General features: G+C 37.6%; 1 protein-coding gene across 1 annotated transcript; it reads left to right on the forward strand.

The window, feature by feature from the left end:
• Positions 1-4,641: 4,641 nt before the first annotated feature.
• LOC127425742 (serine/threonine-protein kinase 3) lies at positions 4,642-21,269 on the forward strand. Its single transcript, XM_051672001.1, has 11 exons — positions 4,642-4,818; positions 5,152-5,232; positions 5,320-5,448; positions 5,579-5,693; positions 13,762-13,926; positions 14,061-14,228; positions 14,398-14,535; positions 15,124-15,249; positions 15,370-15,571; positions 15,840-16,012; positions 19,622-21,269. The coding sequence occupies exons 1-11, from the start codon at positions 4,796-4,798 to the stop codon at positions 19,778-19,780; spliced, it is 1,479 nt and encodes a 492-aa protein (XP_051527961.1). The 5' UTR covers positions 4,642-4,795; the 3' UTR covers positions 19,781-21,269.
• The last annotated feature ends 3,700 nt before the right edge of the window (positions 21,270-24,969 follow it).

Below are 24,969 nucleotides of genomic sequence, written 5' to 3' on the forward strand. Positions count from 1 at the left end.
CCTTATGTCATCTCAAACTCCTATGACTTTCTTCCACAGAATTCAAACAAAGATATTTTAATGGAAATATGACATCTGTTTGTTCACCCAATGCAGGTGAATGGTGACCAAATCTTTTAGCTTCAAAAAGGACATAAAGGCAGCATTAAGGTAATACATATGACTGCAATGGTTAAAACTATGTCTGCTGAAGCGATCCAATCAGTTTTGTGTGAGAACAGACCAAACTGTAACTCCTTTTTCGCTATCTATCTTGACATCAGCAGTCTCCTAGCCAATCATGATTTCAAGCTCAATTACACTTCATAGTGCTTGGTACATGCCAGAATGCTAGATGGTGCCAGGAAGTGTAATCAGACTTGAAATCTTGGAGGCCTGAGCTTGAAATCTAGGGCTAGGAGACTGCTTATATCAAGATTTATAGTGAAAAAGGAATTACCTTTTTTTTTTTTTTTTTTTTTTTTGGTCTGTTCTAATCAAAGCTATTAGAAAGTCTTACAACCTTTTTGCCACCTTTATGCCTTGCATTGCATGGAGATAAACAGATCATATCTCTAAAATATTTTATTTGTGCTTCATGGAAGAAAGTAAATCGTACAAGTTTGAGAACACTTAAGGGTGCGTAAATGAAGAGTAAATTATAATTATTGGGTGAGCTATTCCTTTAAAACCATTCTGAATGACTTTATGCTGTCAGAGCCTTTTTATATGAAAATGTCATGTATCTCTGTAAGATGTATCATTCTTTTCTAAATCATTTTTAGGAGCTAAGGAAGCCACCCACCCTCCTCATGGACTGCACCAGATTTGCCAGTTCTTGCTGTGAGGTGTTACCCCACTCCTCCACCAAGGCCACTTGCAAGTTCCTGGACATCTCTGGGGGGAATGGCCCTAGCCCTCACCCTCCGATCCAACAGGTCCCAGACGTGCTCAATGGGATTGAGATCCAGGCTCTTCGCTGGCCATGGCAGAACACTGACAGAACAAATCACGCACAGAATGAGCAGTATGGCTGGTGGCATTGTCATGCTGGAGGGGCATGTCAGAATGAGCCTGCAGGAAGGGTACCACATGAGGGAGGAGGATGTCTTCCCTGTAACGCACAGCGTTGAGATTGCCTGCAATGACGACAAGCTCAGTCCAATGATGCTGTGACACACTGCCCCAGACCATGACGGACCCTCTAACTCCAAATCGATCCCTCTCCAGAGTACAGGTCTTGGTGTAATGCTCATTCCTTCGACGATAAACACGAGTTCGACCATCACCCCTGGTGAGACAAAACCGCGACTCGTCAGTGAAGAGCACTTTTTGCCAGTCCTGTCTGGTCCAGCGAAGGTGGGTTTGTGCCCATAGGTGACGTTATTGCCGGGGATGTCTGGTAAGAACCTGCCTTACAACAGGCCTACAAGCCCTCAGTCCAGCCTCTCTCAGCCTATTGCGGACAGTCTGAGCACTGATGGAGGGATTGTGTGTTCCTGGTGTAACTCGGGCAGTTGTTGTTACCGTCCTGTACCTGTCCCGCAGGTGTGATATTCGGATGTACCGATCCTGTGCAGGTGTTGTTACATGTGGTCTGCCACTGCAAGGACGATCAGCTGTCCTTCCTGTCTCCCTGTCGCATTGGTTTAGGCATCTCACAGTACGGACATTGCAATTTATTGCCCTGGCCACATCTGCAGTCCTCATGCCTCCATGCAGCATGCCTAAGGCACGTTCACGCAGATGAGCAGGAGACCCTGAGCATCTTTCTTTTAGTGTTTTTCAGAGTCAGTAGAAAGGTCTCTTTAATGTCGTAAGTTTTTATAACTGTGACCTTAATTGCCTACCGTCTGTAAGCTGTTAGTGTCTTAACGACCGTTCCACAGGTGCATGTTCATTAATTGTTTATGGTTCATTGAACAAGCATGGAAAACATTGTTTAAACCCTTTACAATAAAGATCTGTAAAGTTATATGGATTTTTACTAAATTCTTTAAAATACAGTGTCCTGAAAAAGGGATGTTTCTTTTTTTTTTTGCTGAGTTTATATGTGTGTGTGTGTGTGTGTGTGTGTGTGTGTGTGTGTGTGTGTGTGTGTGTGTGTGTGTGTGTGTATATATATATATATACATGCACACTATAGTGTAAGGTAATGTGTGATGGTAAAACGTGTTAAATGTGTAAACCATTCTTCTGGACATTTAAAAAAAAAAACTTTATTTATATAAACATAAGATACACAGATGTCAGTGGATCATTTGTGTATTATTAACATCAATTTTGAACACTATCTTTTATTAGTTGATCTTATGTAGACAAAATACATTCAACTGTAAACTAAAAACTGAAGTCTAAGTTTTTAAATATCCTGTAAGAAATTTTCCAGGAGTTTAATTTATCTATTCTTCAGTTATTTAGTTTACAGCTAAATTTATATTGTCTTAATAACTTCTTACCAATGGGTGGCGTCGACGAGTTAACAACGCATGCCTCAAAGTTGCTCTTTGTGTAATACGCCCTTTTTCTTCTCAAGAAAATAAAATTCACCAGGACCAAAACCAACAAGACAGAGTAACTTTTTGCGTCAAGTTTGCCTCCGGACTTGGGTGGAGGACACCGATAAGAAGAACCCCGCGAAAATGTGTGCTTGTGCACTTGTGTTAATTTTTGTTGGTAGTTTACTTTTCGACAATTTGTTTTAATTATATATATATATATATATATATATAAATAAAACAGTAGCTTTTTCGTTCTTTTTATCTTTAATGACATATAGAGTAAACAGTTCTATTATCTTTTTATGAAAAAATGTAAACATGACAAGTTGGAGTATTTCCTCTTTATCATTACTGTAATAATCATAACCAATTAACAGTTGTGAAAAGATTAATTGTATTATGATCATTGAAATATGATTCATTTTTTATTAATGCAAAAATAAAACAATGCCAGGGGTATGCACAGCAAAACATTTAATTGCCTATTATAAAAGTATATATAACGTAATATATAAACTATATAAAGACTACAGAGATGATAAAATTCATGAAGCCACTCAGGTGAAATGTTCATGATGTCTGCGACAGCTCACGAGTGCTCTCTGACGCAGGGAATTTACGTCAGCGTCTGAAATGGCTCACTCATTTCGTGCACTCACTGCTGAAATATAGTGCACTCACAGCCATTCGCTATATAGGAAATGGTGAATGAGTGGACGATTTCAGACACAGAAATCTGCCTAGAGGTCTGCACGGGCCTTAAAATAAAACCCGAACCCAACCCATACCCGAGAGCTTGTGGCCCGGCCCGAACTCAACCTGAACCCGAAATCGCTTACTATCTAATTTCTTCTCCTAGTATCTTCTCTTGGTATAGCTGTATTTTATGTAAACATATAGGCAACATTCTTAACAGTACTGAAACAGTAAACATACACAGTTTTAACAAGGCACGGCAGCCCCTCAGACGTGCACAAAAACATATTCGGTGTGAAGGCCCTTAACTCGTCCGTTCTCGCGTCTGTGAGTGAGAGCGCGTGCGCGAAACGAGATCTGTAGGCCTGTTTATTTTTTCATTAATTACAAACCTAAACCTGAACCCGACCCGAAACCTGTCAGGGTCTCTCTGTTCCCGGGTTGCAGACCTCTAAATTGCCAAATAAACCTTATATCTATGGGGGTCCGGGGACATGTTCCCCTGTGAGATTTTTTTGTTGTTGCAAAAAACAACACCAAAGCGTTAAATTCCGGTGACTTTGAGATAAGCATTTATTTATTTTCTCGAGTATGAGTAGCATTCATGTAACTATTGGCTAAAGCATGTCTTCCAGTAATGAAGAAATGCTTTAGCCAGACAGATGCGTTTTCGCGCTAAAAAAGCAAAACGCATCACAACGAATACAACAGAACGCAGACGTCTCGAGACGCGTTTTTATCAGTTGAAAAAGTTCTTTTTAACTTGACGCAGCGCTCCAGTGAGAGATGCCAAAGACACAGTGAAACGTGGCACAGTTTTCAAAAGACATCCATCTAGCGAATGTTTGCATGGAAAATGATTGAAAAACAGCGCGAGCGGACGCAAAAACATGTCCAGTTTGAACAGCCCCTTGTTCACATGACACAGCACTAGCTGCAGTTTCTCAAAGTTACCTCTTAAAAAGACAGACTTTTGTTTCAGTTGACTGTAGGTAAATTTACACTGTATCCAGCGCTTTATTCGTAAATATCCCGATACTGTTTTACTGTGTGAGAAACCGCTCCAAACGATTCAGTGATAGAGCTGTCCGAATCAATTGTACTGAATCACGAATCGATTCAGACCGTTTTGCAAGCCCGTTTGGCCAATTTACTGAAAAGAATCGACTCAAAATAATTATTCATTCGCAAATTGGGCATTGCTAGTTCTTTTAAACAGCCAACAGAAATACGGGGCACATTTAATGATTGGTGAAATATTCTGAGAGTAAATATTTCTCAGGTCAGTCAAGGCGCTCATGGTACGCACAGTGCGTACGGCTGTACAGCTGCAGGCGCCACTGCCCTGAGTTATGTGTTTATTCTCAGACATGTTTATAATAAGTATTCCATATATCCAATTTTCTTGGGACTTTTATTTTGAAGTATTATTTATTATGGAAAATCCCACACGTCAGCTCGCTTCACACATCGCTGTTAGCAGCGGCACGGAAAGGCAGATAGAAGTGCTTCCTGAAAGTCTAAACAAAACATGCGTTATAGCTACTTTACTTTGATTCTGAGACCGCAAAGTATTTGAAATTAACCAGAAAATACTTAAATTAACTTAAATAACAATTATGGATCAGCCGGTGCCCAGAAAGTAAGTAAAATATCCAGCTCGGCCAACCAGTTATCTGTTTAGCTAATATTTACAGGCCTCAACTCAACAACCCAGCTGCAACTGTAGATCAGTGAACAAACTTTAACTAGATTTTGTGTTTATATTCATAATGTACATAGCAAACTATATCTACAGGACGATGGTTGTACGCAGCCTGACTGACTATAGTTACTATATTAATATGTACATTTTGTACAGTATATACGTTATGTCATTATAATAATATAGTAATATACAGTAAGTTTTATGAAAGCTCCTGGTGTATGAACCCCTGGCATTTTATACTGAAATACGTTTGTCCTTTCTCAACAGTAAACTGAAGAAGCTCAGTGAAGACAGTCTAACCAAGCAGCCAGAGGAAGTATTTGATGTTCTCGAAAAGCTTGGAGAAGGGTATGTATCAACCTTTCATTTTTGCCGTTTAATACTGAATGCAGATGTTTTGTATATCATTTAAAATTAATATGTGTTTTGTTTCAGTTCATATGGCAGTGTTTTTAAAGCCATTCACAAGGAATCAGGCCAAGTGGTGGCCATCAAACAGGTACCTGTAGAATCAGATCTGCAGGAGATCATCAAAGAGATCTCCATTATGCAGCAATGTGACAGGTAAAGGCCTTTAGTAGATAATAATAAATAACCTTTTATTGACTGAGGTAACCTTTGCTTGATGTACATTTTTGTTTGGTCTATATGTTGTAATTTCCAACATAGTGATTTTCTCCTTGTCCTTTATCAGTCCGTTTGTGGTGAAGTACTATGGCAGCTATTTCAAGAACACAGACCTGTGGATTGTGATGGAATACTGTGGTGCTGGATCAGTCTCTGATATTATCAGACTGCGCAACAAAACTGTAAGTAATGTGGGGGAAAGGCAGCAAAAGACAGCACATATTCATCACATGGTTATTTGGTAACACTTCACAATAAAGTTCCATTTGTTAACATTAGATAACAATATACAGTGGTGGCCAAAAATATTGGCACCCTTGGTAAATATGAGCAAAGAAGGCTGTGAAAAAAAATCTGCATTGTTTATCCTTTCATTCCAAAAAATCTAACCTTTAATTGAAATCTAACCTCATTATTAAATAAATATTTTCCTCCAAAATGCGTTGGCCATAATTATTGGCACCCTTTTATTCAATACTTTTTGCAACCTCTCTTTGCCAAGATAACAGCTCTGAGTCTTCTCTTATAATGCATAATGAGGTGGGAGAACACCTGGCAAGGGATCTGAGACCATTCCTCAATACAGAATCTCTACAGATCCTTCAAATTCAGAGGTCCATGTTGGTGGACTCTCCTCTTCAGTTCACCCCACAGGTTTACTATGGGGTTCAGGTCAGGGGACTGGGATGGCCATGGCAGAACCTTGATTTTTTGGTCAGTGTACCATTTTTGTGTTGATTTTGATGTTTGTTTTGGATCATTGTCCTGCTGGAAGATCCAATCAGGGACCAGTGTAAGTTTTCTGGCAGAGGCAGTCGGGTTTTGATTTTTTATCTGTTGGTATTTGATAGAGTCCATGATGCCATGTATCCGAACAAGATGTCCAGGACATTTGGCATAAAAACAGCCCCACAACGTTAAAGATCCACCACCATATTTAACCGTGGGCATTGGGTGCTTCTTCATCTCTGTGTGTGCCAAACCCATCTCTGGTGTTTGCTGCCAAAAAGCTCTTGTTTTGTTTTGTTTCATCTGACCACAGAACCCGGTCGCATTTGAAGTACCAGTAGTGTCTGGCAAACTGAAGACGCTTGAGTTTGTTGTTGGATGAGAGCAGAGGCTTTTTTCTTGAAACCCTCCCAAACAACTTGTGGTGATGTAGGTGAGGTCTGATATTTTTTTTTTTTTTTTTAAACTTTCTGACCCCAAGACCCATCTAATTACTGCAATTCTCCAGTTGTGATCCTTGGAGATTCTTTGGCCACTTGAACCATCCTCCTCACTGTGTGTGGACAATATAGACACACGTCCTTTTCCAGGCCGATTCTTAAGATCATCAGTTGTTTGGAACATGTTAATTATTGCCCTGATGGTGGAAATGGGCATTTTCAATGCATTGGCTATTTTCTTCTAGTCACTGCCCATTTTTTGAAGCTCAACAACCTTTTGCGGCACATCAGAACTATATTCTTTAGTTTAACCCTCTGTGATTGATGATTAAGGGAATTTGACCCGTGTGTTATTTCATATGTTTAAGTCATGGCTGAACAATTTCATGTTCCTTGTCACCCAGGTGCACTAAAAAATTTCAAATATGAATGGGAATATCCTTCAGATATATTTAACTCTTAAGAATTTCTAGGGGTGCCAATAATTGTGGCCAACGTGTTTTGGAGGAAAATATTTATTTAATAATGAGATATTTTTAAGATATAGATATAGATATTTTTTGAGATATTTACTTCAATTAAAGGTTAGATTTTTGTGATTTTATTTTTATGAAAGATCAAAAGGATAAACAATGCAGATTTTTTTTTCACAGCCTTCTTTGCTCATAGTTACCATGGGTGCCGTTATTTTTGGGCACCACTGTAAGTTAACATAAAGTTACAATATACAATACACATCCTTATTTTAATCTTGGTTAATGGTAGTTTCAACATATAGTAATACATTTTTTTTAATTAAAAGTAACATGAACTACTAATGAACAATTGTATTTAATTAACTAACATGAACAAATGGTACCTTATTGTAAAGTGTTACCGGTTATTTTAAGGATCCACAATAATGCACTAGTTAAGCATGAATAAGACATTAATTAATAATTAACTAAATGTAGAGTAAGGCTATCTTAGCCATAATTTTCAACTTATTAAACATCTTATTTTTGTGTTGAAAGGAATGTAATTAATACACAATTTCAGAGATCCATCATAAAACAAATTTACTAAACAATATTTATCCAGTTATTAAGGCTAATTAGTATTGGCTTTGCAAAGCTGTTACTAACAAATTACTAAAATCTTCTTTTAAAGACAACTTGACACCACTTCTAAAGAAAAAATTGTACCTATTGAACTTACTGGTTTGTTTTGCATTTATTAGGTGGTGTTCAATTTCATTTAAATATATTAACACCGAAATCATGTAGTAGGGCTGGGTATTGATACAGATTACTCGATTCGATTCAGATTCACAAGCTTTCGATTCGATATCGATTCATATGGGTATATTTCAGTTATAATGTCACTTATGCTTACATGTGAAATAAATTATCTCCCAGCTAATTCTGTGAATTACACAGGGTCTTACTAACTAGGTACAATATAAAAATATTATTTTTACTCATTATATTTTATTATTTTTTCATCATTTTTTGTTACATTTTAGCTTTTTAAAAATTAACAAATCAATGTATTTAATCAATAAATAGAATATTATATTGCATATATTATATTTTGTTAAATTGCTATTGTTTAATTGCATAATTTGTACTATTTACAGGCATTTACATTGATTTGAACATGTGCTAAAAGCCAGTACTGTCTCTTGAAGGGAATCCAGCATTTCTGTAAACAGCGTCTTTAAATGAGTGCATGTTAACGAGAAATACTCTAATGGCGTTATCTCATCTGTGCTATGCCTGATTAGAATTATATGTTTCTTTTTTTGTTGTTGTTTATGAACAACAACTGACTGTAAAGAACAGAAAGGGTATTAAAAGAGACATTATTCAGAGACAAATGGGTTGTGTGTGTCTTTGAACATACATTAAGCCCCGTACACACATGCAGCGACTTTATCGCTTGCTGTCGCTAGTCTCTGTACTATGAAGTCACTAGTGGGCATTCCTACTGCTGTCACTCTAATGTTATTAATGAACTGTACATCCGGCCATATCTTTTGAAAATATGAACACAAATGAGGCATTTTACTAGTAAAACAAGGAATCAGTTTTCTTGTCCCTAAAAATGTACATTCTGCAGGGGAGAGTGTTTTTATATGATTTTCAGCAGTGCTCAATGCATCATAATATTAATAAGATGAACAAATTATCAATGAATCAGAATCAGAACGAGCTTTATTGCCAAGTATGCTTGCACATACAACATACACTTGTTGACAGCTTCCAGTGCACAAGCAATACAACAACTAGACAGAAATAATAAAAAATAGAATAAAGAATATAAATAAGTGAACAGAATATAAAGTTTATATAAAAATACACAATAAGACACAAAAATATATGTACGTATATACAAATATACAACAGTTAGTTCCGGTCCTCGAATCTGATTGGACGAGAGACATTCCATGAGCACTGATGGTCTGACACCCTCAGCACTCGGACGCTTCACTGTGTGTATCACTCCGCTTGTGTTCATGCCGTTCTAAACTAAAGTGTAAGAGCAGTGCAGATGTGTTAAGAGCTTCAGTTTGTCTTTTTTTTTTTTTTTTTACATGTATTTTTTTGACATTACATATGTTAGCCAGCAGGTGGTGGCAAAATATCATTTTTATGTGTAATTTGAGCCAGTTAGGTGACGTGAAGTGAATCCGTGTCAGCCAGTGTTTACATACAGCACTATATGATTGTTTGTATTACTACTACTAAAGCTATGAAATAGCTTTAAACGAACAATTTAAGCATTACGGCTCATCACAGCTGAGAGAAACAACAGACTGATTAATTACACAAACTGAAGGCGCTTACCTATTATTGGACTTTCCACATTGGAGAGGACATGCTGTTTAAAATGGAGGACATTGCAGTTTCATTAGTGATTGACTCTTGCGCACGGCTACCGCGAAATAGGGAGAAATACCCCCGCTTGGACCGCTACTTTTCCACCAAGAAATCTGATCTTCAGAAAGCTGACAGCATCTGTGCTTGGGTGTAGCAACAGGTGATCGCACACGCTCCGTCTTTCTCTCTCTCTCTCACTCTCTCATTCACACTCACACACACACACACACACACACACACACACACACACACACACACACACACACATCCATCAATCCTTGTTTATCCAATAACTTGTTTGAAACAGCACAAGCCGTGACACTATTTCTGAAGTGACATTTTTTAATTACTAACAAAGGCTTGGACGCATCATTTGGTTTGAACCAGCAACGGCAGATTCTGATCCGTCGCGTAAGAAAGTAGTTCCACGCACAAATGTGTTTTTATGACCGTACTCAGTTTTTCCTAATTTTTTTTAAAATGTACTTGTTCATTGAACTGTTGTATATAAGCAATATCACACTCGCAGTCGTGCTATATGGGCCTAAATCAGCACTGCTGTGATTACCTACGGCACTCAGCCAGCAGTGCTGATGTAGGGCTATATCGCACTCTTGCTCATGTGATATTGCTTAAATACAATCTGTTATATACAGATAGTAATGTGCAGAAGAGGTAGGATATGTTAAATAAATATAAATAGACTAATTATTGCACATAATTATTGCTCAATGGGGCAGTTTTAACTGTTCATGAGATGGATGGCCTACAGGAAAAAACTGTTCTTGTGCTTGACTGTTCTTGTGCTCAGTGCTCTGTAGCGCCAGCCTGAAGGCAACAGTTCAAAGAGGTAGTGGGCTTGGTGAGTGGGGTCCAGAGTGATTTTTCCAGTTTTTCCATTGTGTACAGTTCTTGGAGGGTGGGAAGGGGTGAACCAATAATCCGCTTAACAGTCCGAACTGTTCTTTTTAGTCTTCTGATGTCCGATTTGGTAGCTGAACCAAATCAGACAATTATTGAAGTGCAGAGGACAGACTCAATGACTGCTGAGTTTAACTATATCAGCAGCGCCTGTGGCAAGTTGAACTTCCTCAACTGGAGAAGGAAGTACAACTTCTGCTGGGCCAATGTGGGTGTGCAGGATCCTGAATGACTCTGCTGCCACAGTGCTGTTCAGAATGTGAGCGGTGTTAATGCTGGGGTGTTCCTCCTGAAGTCCACAATCATCTCCACTGTAGTGTTGACACGGTACCAAAATTTCAGAAGTCAGTACCGATACCAGTGAAATTTCACAGTTCTCGATATCATATATTTCGATACCACAGCACTGAACACACCAGTTTAGTTATTTTTAATATTTTAATAATTATTATTATTTTCCAGAATTCAATGTTTTAAAGTTTAATTTCATCATCAAAATGGTCTAATCAATTAATTCTTAAAACATTTAATAAGTGAAAATGGAACTTTTCAACATGTCATTGCATTTATTTATTTTTTTTCAAACTTTTATTCAACACAGAATTAGCCTACTGAACCACAGTGTAGCTCGGTAAGATTGCAGAAACACTGGTATCTTTACATCTTTTTTATTTTAGTATCAACTTGGTACCGGTGTACCTGCACTTTTGACAACACTAGTTTTGAGCATGTTCAGCTCCAGGTTCTTTTGGCTGCACCAGACAGCCAGCTGTTCAGCCTTTCTTTGGTATGCAGACTCATCGGCATCTTGGATGAGGCCAATGACAGTGTCGACTGCATACTTCAGGAGCTTGACAGAGGGGTCCTTGGCGATGCAGTTGTTGATGTTCAGGGAGAAGAGTAGTGGGGAGAGCACACATCCCTGGGCAGCACCAGTGCTGATCTTACATGTGCTGGAAGTGAATTTCCCCAGTCTCACTAGCTGCTGCCTGTCCATCAGAAAGCTGGTGATCCACTGACAGATAGAGGTGGGAACAGAGAGTTGGTTTAATTTAGTCCGGAGAATAGCTGGGATTATGGTGTTGAAAGCCAAATTGTAGTCCACAAAAAGGATCCTTGCATATGTCCCTGGTCTGTCCAGATGTTGCAGGATATGATGCAATCCCATGTTGACAGACCTGTTTGCTCGATAAGCAAATTGAAGGGGGTCCAGAGAGGGTTCAATGATGACCTTCAGGTGGGCCAACACCAGTCTCTCAAATGACCACAGACATCAGAGTGACAGGTCTGTAGTCATTAAGTCCTTTGATCTTGGGTTTCTTTGGGACGGGGATGATGGTGGAGCATTTGAAGCAGCAGGGAACTTCACACTACTCTAGTGATCTGTTGAAGATCTGTGTGAAGATGCGGGCCAGCTGGTCAGCACAGGCTTATAAACAGACGAATCAAACTCACACAGACTGCCGACAATTTCTTTTCCACACATAATTTTTATTATATCCATGTATGTGGTTACAGACGAATCATATAGAACAGTGAAATCGCTCACAGAAACTTCTCTGTCTTGCCTGCACTTGACTCCATTATCTTAAAGGAGACGGTTGATGTGAGCTCCACCGACACAGTCTTCGCTCCTATTGGTTTGTTGCTCCCGAAAGACGCTCCTCATTTGCATCAAGTTAAACTTTTCTCAACTTTGTCATGTCACTCGCCACGCCCACTCTAGTTGCCAGAGGTCGCTGTCACCGGTGTCATAATCAAATGAGTCCACCCTTGAAAATGGGTCTGCATCTGACGTCATAGGAATTCTATTGACTCGTAGAACTTTTAATGAGTACTATATTCACTGCCTGAGTAGAAATCCTACTAAATCCTTTTATGTTGTATGTCAATATAACTTTGTGAATATGACATTTAATGAATTTTAGATCATATGTTACACATAATAGTATATTACCCCAGCTATAGATTGTAAAATTAAAAATTTCTTTTCAGTTTGTTTTTTAATTAGCTTACATTTGGCAATATGTGCCACAGAATTAGCCTACTGAACCACACTGTAACAAATTATTTTACATCTTTACACACCTTAGAATCGTATATGCACACCAGCTGTTATGATGGAAAAATAATTGTGTCCTGAGCAGGTTTGAGTACATTTAAGAACAGTTAGCTAAAACCAACTTTTCCAAAACATTTCTTTAACATATGATTGTTTTTTTAAATAAGCATGTTCATTCATTATGTGAACCCAGTCAATTTATTGTTATATAAGTACGTTTCACCATTTCAAAGCCATCATGATAACAAACAGTCACCCCCTGGGGACTCTATTTCACGGGACTCATTTGATTATGACACCGGAAGTCGCCAGCTCTTATTGACAATGAATGAGATGAGGTTGCTTTGTCACTGAAAGTTGATGCATGTGTATACGGGGCTTCAAACGGAACAACTTTTACTCTCAACACGCAGTGAAAGGATCTCTGCTGAATACTCCACCACTATACTAACCAGTCCATCCATTGGTGAGTGATATCTAAACATTTACCAGCCAGTTGCCAAATACTGTATATACATTTTTGGTTGCAAATGCAAGTGATTTCCTCTCATTGTAGTGGAGGTCTGTGGATAGTGTATAAGATCGACCTTGGGATTTAAGAATCCATATTGAGATCGTTCAAATGAAGATTGTGATGCATTGGAAAATCAATATTTTCACCCACCCCTACTAATTAGTATTGGTTTTACTAATAAATTGCTATAATGTTGTATTAAAGACATCTTAACTCCCTGTTCTGAAGTAAAAATTTTCCTACTTAAGTTATTGGATTGTTTTGCACTTATTAGGTGGGATTTTAAGTTTATTGAACTATATTAAGACAGTAACTATTAGTACTGGTTTTACTAAATTGTTAATAATGAACTGCATTAATGAACTACTACTATTTAACTTATTTCATTCAATTAAATGAATCTTAAAATAAAGACAATCTGATTTATTTTTGTGACATTTATTAGCTGTTTACAGTATTTGCTGTAAACTAAAAAAAAGTTTTACTAATTAGCTTTAATTACTGGCATAATATAGTAAACTTGAAACTTGATCCCTGAATTAGAGCATTTATTACATTACTTTCCACACAGAAATAATACATTCAGTAAATTGTAAATGATGGCTAAGATAGCCTTACTCTACATTCAGTTAATTGTTAATTACTGTCTTATTAATGCTTAACTGGTGCATTATTGTGGAGCCTTAAATTAAAATGTTACCCTGTTTTCTTTCTCTTGACAAGCTCACTGAGGAAGAGATCGCCACAGTTCTCAAATCCACTTTGAAAGGACTTGAGTATCTCCATTTCATGAGGAAAATCCACAGGGACATCAAAGCTGGGAATATTCTCCTCAACACAGAGGGCCATGCAAAACTAGCTGATTTTGGAGTGGCAGGACAACTTACAGTGGGTATCAAAATGTAGGGATTGAATACAGTATATCACAATTAATGAATCCATTTAACCATTCAATGTTTTTTTATTTTATATATATATATATATATATATATATATATATATACATATAATGGCCTCTAAAGGACACAATGGCCAAAAGAAATACAGTTATTGGAACACCCTTCTGGATGGCCCCCGAGGTGATCCAGGAGATTGGGTACAACTGTGTGGCAGATATCTGGTCTCTTGGTATCACATCCATAGAAATGGCTGAGGGAAAGCCTCCTTATGCAGACATTCATCCTATGAGGGTGAGTGGAATATACAAATAAGTCAGCAGTTTTACTTTTAACCTTAAAATACCTTGCAATACCTTGACCGGAAACATACAATATTTCAAAACCATACATTATCTTGACAGGCAACTGGATGGCCATAATGTCTCTTAACATGTTTTGACCTTTTTTCTCTACACTTTAGGCTATTTTTATGATCCCAACAAACCCTCCACCCACATTCCGGAAACCAGAGCTGTGGAGTGATGAATTCACAGATTTTGTGAAGAAATGTCTTGTGAAGAACCCCGAGCAGAGAGCCACAGCCACTCAACTTCTGCAGGTTGGAAAAGAGACATATATTGCTTACACACTTGTATTCATGTGTACATGTAGACCATTGAATGTGCATCTAAAATGCAGAAACAAATTAGCTACATTCTTATAAACTGTTGAAGATGACTAAGCTGATAAATCATTTTAGTTTGAAGGCCATTTCCCATTTTTTCCAGTCACAATTACATCTGTCCACTCACTTAGCAGATAGTACTTATGACATATATTTAAAACTCTCACATGAGATGAAGACTCATATCAAGCAATGTTATTCTACATATGGACATTCTCCCCTCATGGTGGGATTCAGATCACATTTTTAGCCTTGTACTGCTCATTTTATTTCAGTAACCCCCTATTATCAGACACTTTCAGTTGCGGAATAGATTAATCATGGGTTATAAATAAGCCTACAAATAGAGTATTTTTATTATGGCATCTGGACCCTAAACTTTTGCGTCATTCTGCATCCATGCCAATCAATAGAGAACTTTTTGTATCAGTAAGCAAAACGTAAATAATAAACTACTTTGTGCACCTTTAATAAGTGTTTGCTACACTTTCCATTTGACATATTATTTGGTCTGTTTTGCAGCATCCTTTTATAACCAGTGCTAAGCCAGTAACCATTCTACGGGACCTGATTACAGAGGCCATGGAGATGAAGGTAAAGAGACAACAGGAGCAGCAGAGAGAGCTGGAGGAGGACGATGAGAACTCGGTAGGAATTGCACGTATTATGAGACCATTGACTAAAATTTGCTCAGTTCCACATTTTCCTGTTTAAGATGAACACAGCATTTGTGTTTTAGCTGATGTTGTATGTCACTGCATTCCACAGGAGGAGGAAGTGGAAGTGGATTCCCACACCATGGTGAAGTCTGGCTCGGAGAGTGCTGGCACTATGCGAGCCACAGGAACCATGAGCGATGGGGCTCAGACCATGATCGAGCACGGCAGCACCATGCTGGAGTCCGACCTGGGCACCATGGTCATTAACAGCGATGATGAAGAAGAGGAGGTTGATCTTGGCTCAATGAGGAGTAAGTGTTGGAATTATTGGTGGTTTTAACAGTCATTGAAAACCTGGGATTATTAGGCGATTTACAATTGTGATTGTGGCCCTAAAAAATGCTCTTTGTAAATGCAATCTCTATGAAAAATATAATCAGCCAGTAATGATGAACGAATGAAAAGTAATGGAAAAGGATTGGACAAAAGGGAGTGTGAACCCTGTTTTATCTTTTCATTTTACATTTTTATGACACATTTAGATGGAAAATATGAGCTAACGTTTTCCCTTGTAAATAGGAAATCCTACAGCTCAGCAAGCTCCGCGTCCATCCTTCATGGACTACTTCGACAAACAGGAGTCGAACAAAGCACAAGAGAGTTACAACCACAACCAGCAGGACCCTTATTTAATTTCCAAGACCGCTTTTCCAGACAATTGGAAAGTGCCTCAAGATGGAGACTTTGATTTTGTAAGTGCTTTGATACCATGTCATTTTTAGTGGTCGACCGATGTGGACTTATTAATGGCAGACGCTGATATCTAGAGAGCAAGGTGGCCAATAAGCAGGTATAATCCCTATATATATATATATATATACACTCACTAATAGTCCTTTTCCACCGAAATGGCAATGGTTCTAATTCCGAGCCTGTGCTCGGCTGGTTCACGGCCAGGGCAATCAAGAGCCTATGGTAAACCGGCCTCGCTTTTCCACTGACTTGAGATCTGCATGAACTTGTTAAGCTCTATAAACTTTCATAGAGGAATTGTGATTAACCTAGGTGTAGAAGCTGGTTATATTCTGGATTTTTGCAATAGCATATATTACGTTTACGTCTTGATAGAGAATCTCCATCAGTTTACTTAACAGATAGCAGCGATCTTCCTAACAGAATAGCTGGCCAAGAATGACTTCACAAAACAATGTCCAAAATCAAATGAGAACAGTGTAATGAAAGCTAACAACGTTGACAAATTGAATAACTTGCCTAGATCAGCTATAGAAGACACTGGCGATTCTGTGTTTATCTCAAGTGTGATTGACTGAATTCAATGCCCCCGTTAAAGCTGACTGGTCAGTATCTGAGCACACTGTTGCTCCGTCCACTGCCGCTTTTGCTTATGTCCTTCTTTTGGTGACTGTTCTGTCTTTTGAGGTTTTTGTTTTTCTTTCCTCTGATAAAAACCAGTGTGAATCATTTCTTGCCGTATCTCTTCTTGTAGACTTTTTTTCCCCCCTTTTTCGATCTAGTTTATTATGGATCTCCGTAGAATACCATATCACAAGTAGAGTGCTCGTTTCGTCCGCTATTCCTGAACCCTTTTAATGACTGACATTTTGTGGGTTTTTTATTGTTGATATAGAGTAAAGAAGTACTCCTTGCTACAGATGGTAGCTATCCAAACTATTTTTGTTTGGGAAAAATTTACATGGTGACGACACATTATCCCACCCTCTGACGTAAATGGTTCTTGCTCAGAGACCAGCAAGCTTTTGGGGCCGGTGCTGAACCGGGTTACCGCCCCAGAACTGCTTTTTTATTTTTTGCAGTGGAAACGCTTGTAACTGTTCAAGAATGCGCACCGGCCCAGGAACCTGGCCCGAACCATTAAGTGTAAAAGGGCTATAATAGGGTTGGGAACGAGAACTGGTTCTTGTTCAGAACCAGTTCCGTTCTTTACAAAATACCTGAATCGTATAATCTGCATGACTTTCGGTTCCATTAACGGTTCCCCTGCATGAATTTTCCGCCAGTGCGGATGGAGCACTGTATTAAAATATTCTGACTTTGTTTCCAGCAATGCATTTCAACAGCAGTGCTACCCTCTATTGACCCTACAGCATAAATCACACAATTGAATGACTCTTTTGAGCTGGCTCTGTTGAATATACAGCGCAAAACATACAGCGCTACCGGTCTAGTCCAGTATAGTATTAATCTTACATCGATGTGTAAGTTATGAATGTCCAACTGGAAATTAAATAAGAACAGTAGAAGTCTTACAAGCTTGAAGTATAACATTAGACAATAGAACACAGTCTAAACTGTCTCTAAAACTGTTATGTCATATTACTTTAGACACCTGAAACTTTAATCAAGCATTGCAGTTACTGACTATTCATATGTTTAATTAAAGATACACAATATTTGTAATACAAGGACTTTTATTAAAAAAAAAAAAAAAAAAAAATGAATAAATTAATCACATTTTTTGTTTAGATTTTTTGTTTTTAAATATAGCCTACCATAGTTAGGATCAATTATTGGATTGTATTTATGTCTCAAAAAGGTCAGCAAATACACCTTTTACAAGAATTGTATTATATTTATTTCTGATTTGTTAAATCTGTTCTGTAGAAATCTTAAAGGATCTCATTATTTGGGGCCTGGGTAGCTCAGTGAGTATCGATGCTGACTATCAACCCTGGAGTCGCGAGTTCAAATCCAGGGTGTGCTGAGTGACTCCAGCCAGGTCTCCTAAGCAACCAAATTGGCCCGGTTGCTAGGAAGGGTAGAGCCACATGGGGTAACCTCCTCGTGGTCATGATTAGGGGTTCTCGCTTTCAATGGGGCACGTGGTAAGTTGTACGTGGAGCACGGAGAGTAGCATGAGCCTCCACATGCTGGGAGTCTCCGCGGCTTCATGCACAACGAGCCACATGATAAAATGCGCGGATTGACAGTCTCAGAAGCGGAGGCAACTGAGACTTGTCCTCCGCTACCCGGATTGAGGTGAGTAACCGCGCCACCACGAGGACCTGCTAAGTAGTGGGAATTGGGCATTTAAAAATTGGGAAAAAAGAAGATAAAAAAAAAAGGATCTCATTATTTGGCAACAGACTGCAGAGGTAAAATCTTACTGAACTTATAAATCTTATAAGAATTGCATTTCTCATTTTCAAATAAATCTTCCCCAAATGTACAAAATAAGTACTTAAATCATTACCGTTAAGGAACCGGAATCGATAAATTCCTTACAATTCTCAGCCCTACTTACTAAGCACTTTATTAGGAACACCTGTACACGTACTTATTCATGTGATCATCTATTCAGTCAATCATGTGACAGCAGTGCAGTGCATAAAATCATGCAGATACGTGTCAGGAACGTCAGTTAATGTTCATATCAACCATCAGAAGGGGGAAAATTTTTGATCTCAGTGATTTTGACTGTGGCATGATTGTTGGTGCCAGACGGGCTGGTTTGAGTATTTCTGTAACTGCTGATCTCCTGGGAATAACATCTTAGAATGCATAACATATCGAACCTTGAAGCTGGTGGGCTACAACAGCAGAAGAGTATGTCGGGCACTTTATTAAGACCATAGTGTTCCCATTAAAGTGCTCAGTGAGTTTAGATGATACTGTGTGTGTGTGTGTGTGTGTGTGTGTGTATAGTGTATATATATATATATATATATATATATATATATATATATATATATATACACACACACACACACCTATCAGCCACAACATTAAAATCACCTGCCATTCTGAGATTTTCTTCTCACCACAATTGTACGGAGCAGTTATCTGAGTTACCGTAGACTTTGTCAGTTCAAACCAGTCTGGCCATTCTCTGTTGACCTCTCTCATGAACAAGGCATTTCTGTCCACAAAACTGCCGCTCACTGGATGTTTTTTTATTTTATTCTAATTAAAACTTTATATATATATATATATATATATATATAAAGTACACACTTACTGAGCACTTTATTGCAGGTTTCTGTTTAGTCATCCCATTTTAGTAATTATTTCACACAAAGAAATTGGTAAAACATTAATAAAACGAAGAAGGAAATAACAGTACAAACAGTATTCAAAAACAACAATAAAGACTGAATCAAACTAATCGTTCATACAGTGGTCAATGAATATGATATTAATAGCAGCCAGTTACATAAATTGCACTTAAAGCTGATGCCAATAATTTAAAAAATAACAGCCAATTTATCTGCCATGGCGATATATTGGTCGATCACCAATCATTTTGATTAGTCTTGCATGACCTGATAAAGCTTTAAGCAGGTGATCACTGTGTTTATTACTATTATCGTTTGTCTTTGTAGTTGAAAAACCTTGATTTTGAGGAGCTGCAGATGCGTCTCAGTGCTCTGGATCCCATGATGGAGCGTGAGATTGAAGAACTGCGGCAACGCTATACGGCTAAGAGGCAACCCATTCTCGATGCCATGGATGCAAAGAAACGCCGGCAGCAGAACTTCTAACTGAACTGTCAGATCACTAGCTGGCCAGATCTTATGTCCCCTCCTGTTTTCAATCTTTGTACTGATGCTTATTCTATACACCTGCTGTTCTACATTTGAAGAAGGTCCCAGTCGGTGTAAGAAGCACGACAGAAAGTCACGTGATGATACTGAATCACTGATTTTTCCATTGAAATCAGATGTCACAATTAAGATATTAGGATTTCATTTTAAAACAAGCTGAACAATTTTTAATCAGTCTCATTCTTTCTCCATTATTATGAAGTTTTTTTCTTTTTTTCTTCCATTTCTAAAACAAAATAAACAAATAAATATTTAGCCATCTCTACATTTGTGGTTAATACTTTTTCAGTGCTGTTATGAAACCAATGCGAATTGGTCTGGATGAGTTGTGAAAAGAATAATTTGAGTTATTTTGGCATAATGCATAAAAACTGCTGGCTGGAATGCCACAAAGTCATTTTTAGGTGTGAATGGATTACTAAACCAAAGACAATCATGTAGAGAATGCCTTTGAGAGCTTGTTAACCCTCTTTTTAAAGTTTGCTTTCCTGTGCATCACCAAACTATAGGTTAGGATTCTGCTAAAGTGGGACCATGTTACAGTAGAGATTAACACTGAAGAGATCTGCTCAGCCTCAAGTCTTAAGGTTATCTTTTACTGGTAATAAATTAGAGAAAGAGAAAAGACAATTAATGCAGCTGTTCGTCCTATTCAATCAAAATTCCCCACAAAGTAAGGCTTCAAACAACTGTCCACAGCTTTGTAAATATGCATGGCTTATTTAAGCTGAATGTCACTTTCTCTTTTTTTCTGTCTGATGTCTTTTTTTCCCCCCTTATGCTGTCTTCACTGGCTCCTTTGATAACATGTGGCAAATATTTGTGTGAGGAAGTGAGAATTGCTTTTCCTGTGCCCCATACAAAAGTTCTTGCTTTATCTCAGGGTTTGCTTGGCTATCTCTTGGTCTTTTTCAGAGTCATTTTATTGCAGTCCAATGATTTTCGATGTTTTTCTATTATGGCAATGGTACCATAATTGTTTTGTTATCTCTCCATACCAAAAGCAATACAGCAACTCAAGGATACAGTAATGTAACAATACCAGTTCTGTGAATGCCCTCAAAAAATATTTTAATGGAAGGATGAGTTTTAAATTGACCTTAAACAACTCTAAAGCCTCTCAACAATGTTCATGCTCTGATTGTTGACTGATAAGGTCTATTAATCTGTGTTGGTTTGAAGTAAATAGCCTGTTAATGGTTGCATTGTTTTTGTTTAAGAGGTGGTTAGGGATGTTTCCAATGCCTTATGTTTCCTGTGGTTGAGTTATATCAGTTTATTCCATACTCTGACATTCACATTTAGGCACATTCTTACTGATCACTCTAATTTATTGTGTATTATTCATGTTATATGCTTTGTGTGTGTGTGTGTGTGTGTGTGTGTGTGTGTGTGCACTCTGCACAGAGTGTTTTTAAATAAAGGTCTGTTACTTGTCTCCTCCCTCATCTTGGATTATTTAACACTTTTAAGGTAATAAGATAAATTCTTGTTGTAAGATTATTTTCTCCTGTCCAAATTTAATGTGAAAAGACAAGTATAAGTTCAGGAGACCTGACAAACAAACAGAAAGAGTTCAAAATAAAAATTGGTACATTTTCCTTGGACTATAACACCACAAAAAAATAGCATTATATATTTCAGATGATGATTAAGTCATTCAGAATAAAATTGTCTAAGTAGAAACACAAATGCAAGGGTGTTGGGATTAGATGAGGGTTTGAAGGTAAGGTTTGGGGTTAGTTGAGAAGCAACATTGGCAATGGCAAATACTTGAAGTACAAGATGAGTCAAAAAAAAAAAAAAAAATGAATGCCAGTGCCCATATTCACAGAGATTTTTATCTTACCACTAGTTCACCAAAGTGTTGCTAGCTAGGAGTTTTTGCTTAAAATCTATCCACAAAACTGCTAAGAGCACGTTTTACTCAGGAAATTTCAGGATAATAGAAAGGCAGAGTTGACCTCGTTGCTATGGATGACATCGCGTTTTATTAACGCGCTCTTTCAAATCGCCCAAATTGATTGGTAGATAGATAGACAGATAGATAAAATTGACTGACTGATTGATTGATTGATTGATTGATTTTATTTTATTTTTTGGTTGATGAACATTTCTTCATCGTGTGTTAGTGCAATGAAGTACAATACAGCATGAAATACAGAATCAATACATCGGGTAGCCCCGCGATGGCCATGAGTGACCCGCCAGTGTTGGATAAGTTACTCTAAAAAAGTAATTAATTACTAACTACTGATTACATCTACATAGTAATTAGATTACTAATTACTCTGTCTGAAAAGTAATTGCATTACTTATTACTAATTACTTTCTAAAACCCTCATCAACCTCGACCAGATAAAAATACAAGGATAGACATGAAATTGTTCTTTTAATTCTTTCAGATAAATCATATAAAATAAAATTAATTATTCAAGAACTGGCCAAAGAATTTAAATTAGAAAACATACATTATAACATTAGATTTTAAATTCACTATTGTTTTATATAGGATTGTTCTATAGTCTATACAGTATTTAACTCAATTACATCAGAATTAACTAATTAAATTACTGAAAAATTACTTTTTTCACCGAAAATTAATTTAATTACAGTAATTAATTACTTAGTAATGCAATACACCCAACACTGCCCGCTACACAGTTTCATTTTGATGCGTCCAGGGAACGCAGAGTTGTCAAAACCTTTATCACCGGTGTAATTGGGTTGTTTCAGTTTGTGGGAGAGGTTTACATTAATGAAAACACCCTCACGATTCAGGCCTTTCAGATACCTTTTTTAAAGATCAGTGTCAACATTATAATATTTATAATATTATATTATTAAAATACATCAACTCAATTGTGATTCAGGTGATACTTTTTTAAACTTGTGAAAGTCATAATATTCTAATATATTGTTTTTAATGTGGACTGACGACAGCAGCCATGCTTCAGATCGTTTGTGTGTCACTCTTAGAAGTCCTCAGGACAACTTCTAAGCTGTCGTGGGTTTAGGAGCTACTTTTAGTGTTAAAATGCTTTATAAATTACTCTTAGATGAAAATTGTACAAGTCCTAAAATTAGGAGTGAAACGCTCCTAATTTTTAAGAGTTGTTCCTACTTTTAACTTTAGGATTTTTTGTGAATGCGGGCCCAGAACATATTGAATTACAGATAAATTTTTGTATCCATCTTATTTTGCAACGCGGGAGTAAGCAGCGGCTGCATTTCCGGCGAATGTGAGCAAGTTCCACTGGCATTGACCGCAGTGCAAATAACTAGAAGGTTATAATACCAGAGTTAGTGATCTGGGCTTATAAACTATCACACAACCACAGGATGTACAGCAGAATTATGTGCCAATGTCAGATAATTTTCTAACGTCAGCATTTATAGTAAAAGAGTAAGTAAATCGTTAACTTGTTGCTGTGTGTTGTTGTATTGAAGAGACGGTGATAAAATCTGCTTCTTTCTTTACCGAGATTGTGATAATGCAGTCTTTCTTGTCTCCATGTAAACCTCCGTTCATATGTACCTGCATAACCTCCAATGATGCCTTTATTTATTTCCAAAGGCGATGTTTCATAAGCCATGCTGAATGTGAGATCTTCGTGTCTGTTTACTATGCACCGCTAAGAAAGAGAGAATGCTCTCTGACAAGAACGGAGAGTTAAATGCGTTTATTATTTTGCCAAGGTGAAACAAGATGCAGTTTTAGTGCAAAGAAAGTTGAAGCAGGCATCGTTCTTCTCTCTGCTGGTTGTGTAAAGTTTGTGGAGGCGTTTCAGATGGCGCCCAGGACTGTCCATGTCAGCGCCTGATTTCATTCATTCTGCGGGTGCAACAGTGTGTGATTAAACAATGGCAAAATGTAATGAACGGTAAAACTATATGTGCTCAAAACCAATGAGTTTATGAAAATCATAATTAATGATAATAATATGTCACCATTTATTGTGAGCCTGTAATATAAAGCAGCATAATGCAGTATTTTGCATAGCTAAAATAGCTGGAAGTGGCTTATACCAGAAGTGGTCCACATTCAAGGTTGATAAAGGCGGCACTCTAGTTTTGCTGACAAATAAGGTAGATAACTTGCCACACTTTTGCCCAATGTTTTCTTCCATTGGTTGGTGGTGTCAGATGTTTCTCGGTCATTTTTATGTCCAGTATTTTTTTTCTCTTTCCAGTCTTTGACCAATGGATTTAGAATTTGTTTTAATGTGTGCTCCTGTGCAGTGTGTTGAAAACAGTGCATTAGTCGCAAAGTGATCTATGACACTTTCACAGCTTTTGCCGGATAGAGCCAGATTGTCTTGACATTGTCGATGTTTAATTTTTTCTTTAGAGACTTTGTCAGATGGAGGCTGATTGTCTGGACATTGTCAATGTTCAATTTTTTCTTCCTTTTCACAGACTTTGTCTGATGGAGACATCATGGAGACAGATTACCACAAATAAATCATTCATACACTCCTCCTTGAAGAGCTGCACTCCATTCACCCCTATTTCATTCAAGTGATCCTGTAAATTCTGCTGTCTGGTTGGTTCAATAGTTTCATTTGCAGAAGAATCCTCTTTATTTCTGGCCCTGTGAGGTTTGGAGACCCATGAATTATTCTTACTGTCATAGCGGCAAAAAGCCGTCCACATCATTGAGGGAATGTTTACTCTTTTGTTTAACATTTGGTTGCAGGGTATAGCTCCTGTCAGGACATAGGCTAAGACTGTATAATTATTATCAGTGCAGTTTTTTCCATGATCTGTGTAACATTTGTCTCCATGTTAGCCCAGCTTATGTTAAAGCTTACTTTCTGTGGCACAATTTTGTGAAAGTGAATGTAGATTGCGCAGTAATGTTAACTGCATGACAGCTGGGATATAAGTGACCACGGTTAACTTTGTGTTTGTCTCTGTCTGTGGAGTAGTTATTAGCCTGTTTGACAAATGGCTCAATCATTTCATTGTTCTGTGGTTCAAGCTGCAAAGGAAAAATAAACAAATATGGTTAATAGACAGCTAAAAAACAAATCTTAATACAAAAGTAGAGGAAATAGATAAACTAAGTAGTTAAGATTTAAAGCTTTTTACCAATACATTTTGTAGATATTCAAACACATTTC

Source organism: Myxocyprinus asiaticus, chromosome 34 (assembly GCF_019703515.2).
Source record: "Myxocyprinus asiaticus isolate MX2 ecotype Aquarium Trade chromosome 34, UBuf_Myxa_2, whole genome shotgun sequence".
NCBI lineage: Eukaryota > Metazoa > Chordata > Actinopteri > Cypriniformes > Catostomidae > Myxocyprinus > Myxocyprinus asiaticus.

What these genes read in the sequence shown, in the direction of transcription:
- LOC127425742 (XM_051672001.1), top strand. Translation starts at nt 4,796, where the DNA reads ATGGATCAGCCGGTGCCCAGAAA. An exon ending in GAGTGGCAGGACAACTTACA is followed by an intron (nt 13,927 to 14,060) that starts GTGGGTATCAAA and finishes TGGCCTCTAAAG; the next exon opens with GACACAATGGCCAAAAGAAA. An exon ending in TGATCTTGGCTCAATGAGGA is followed by an intron (nt 15,572 to 15,839) that starts GTAAGTGTTGGA and finishes CCTTGTAAATAG; the next exon opens with GAAATCCTACAGCTCAGCAA.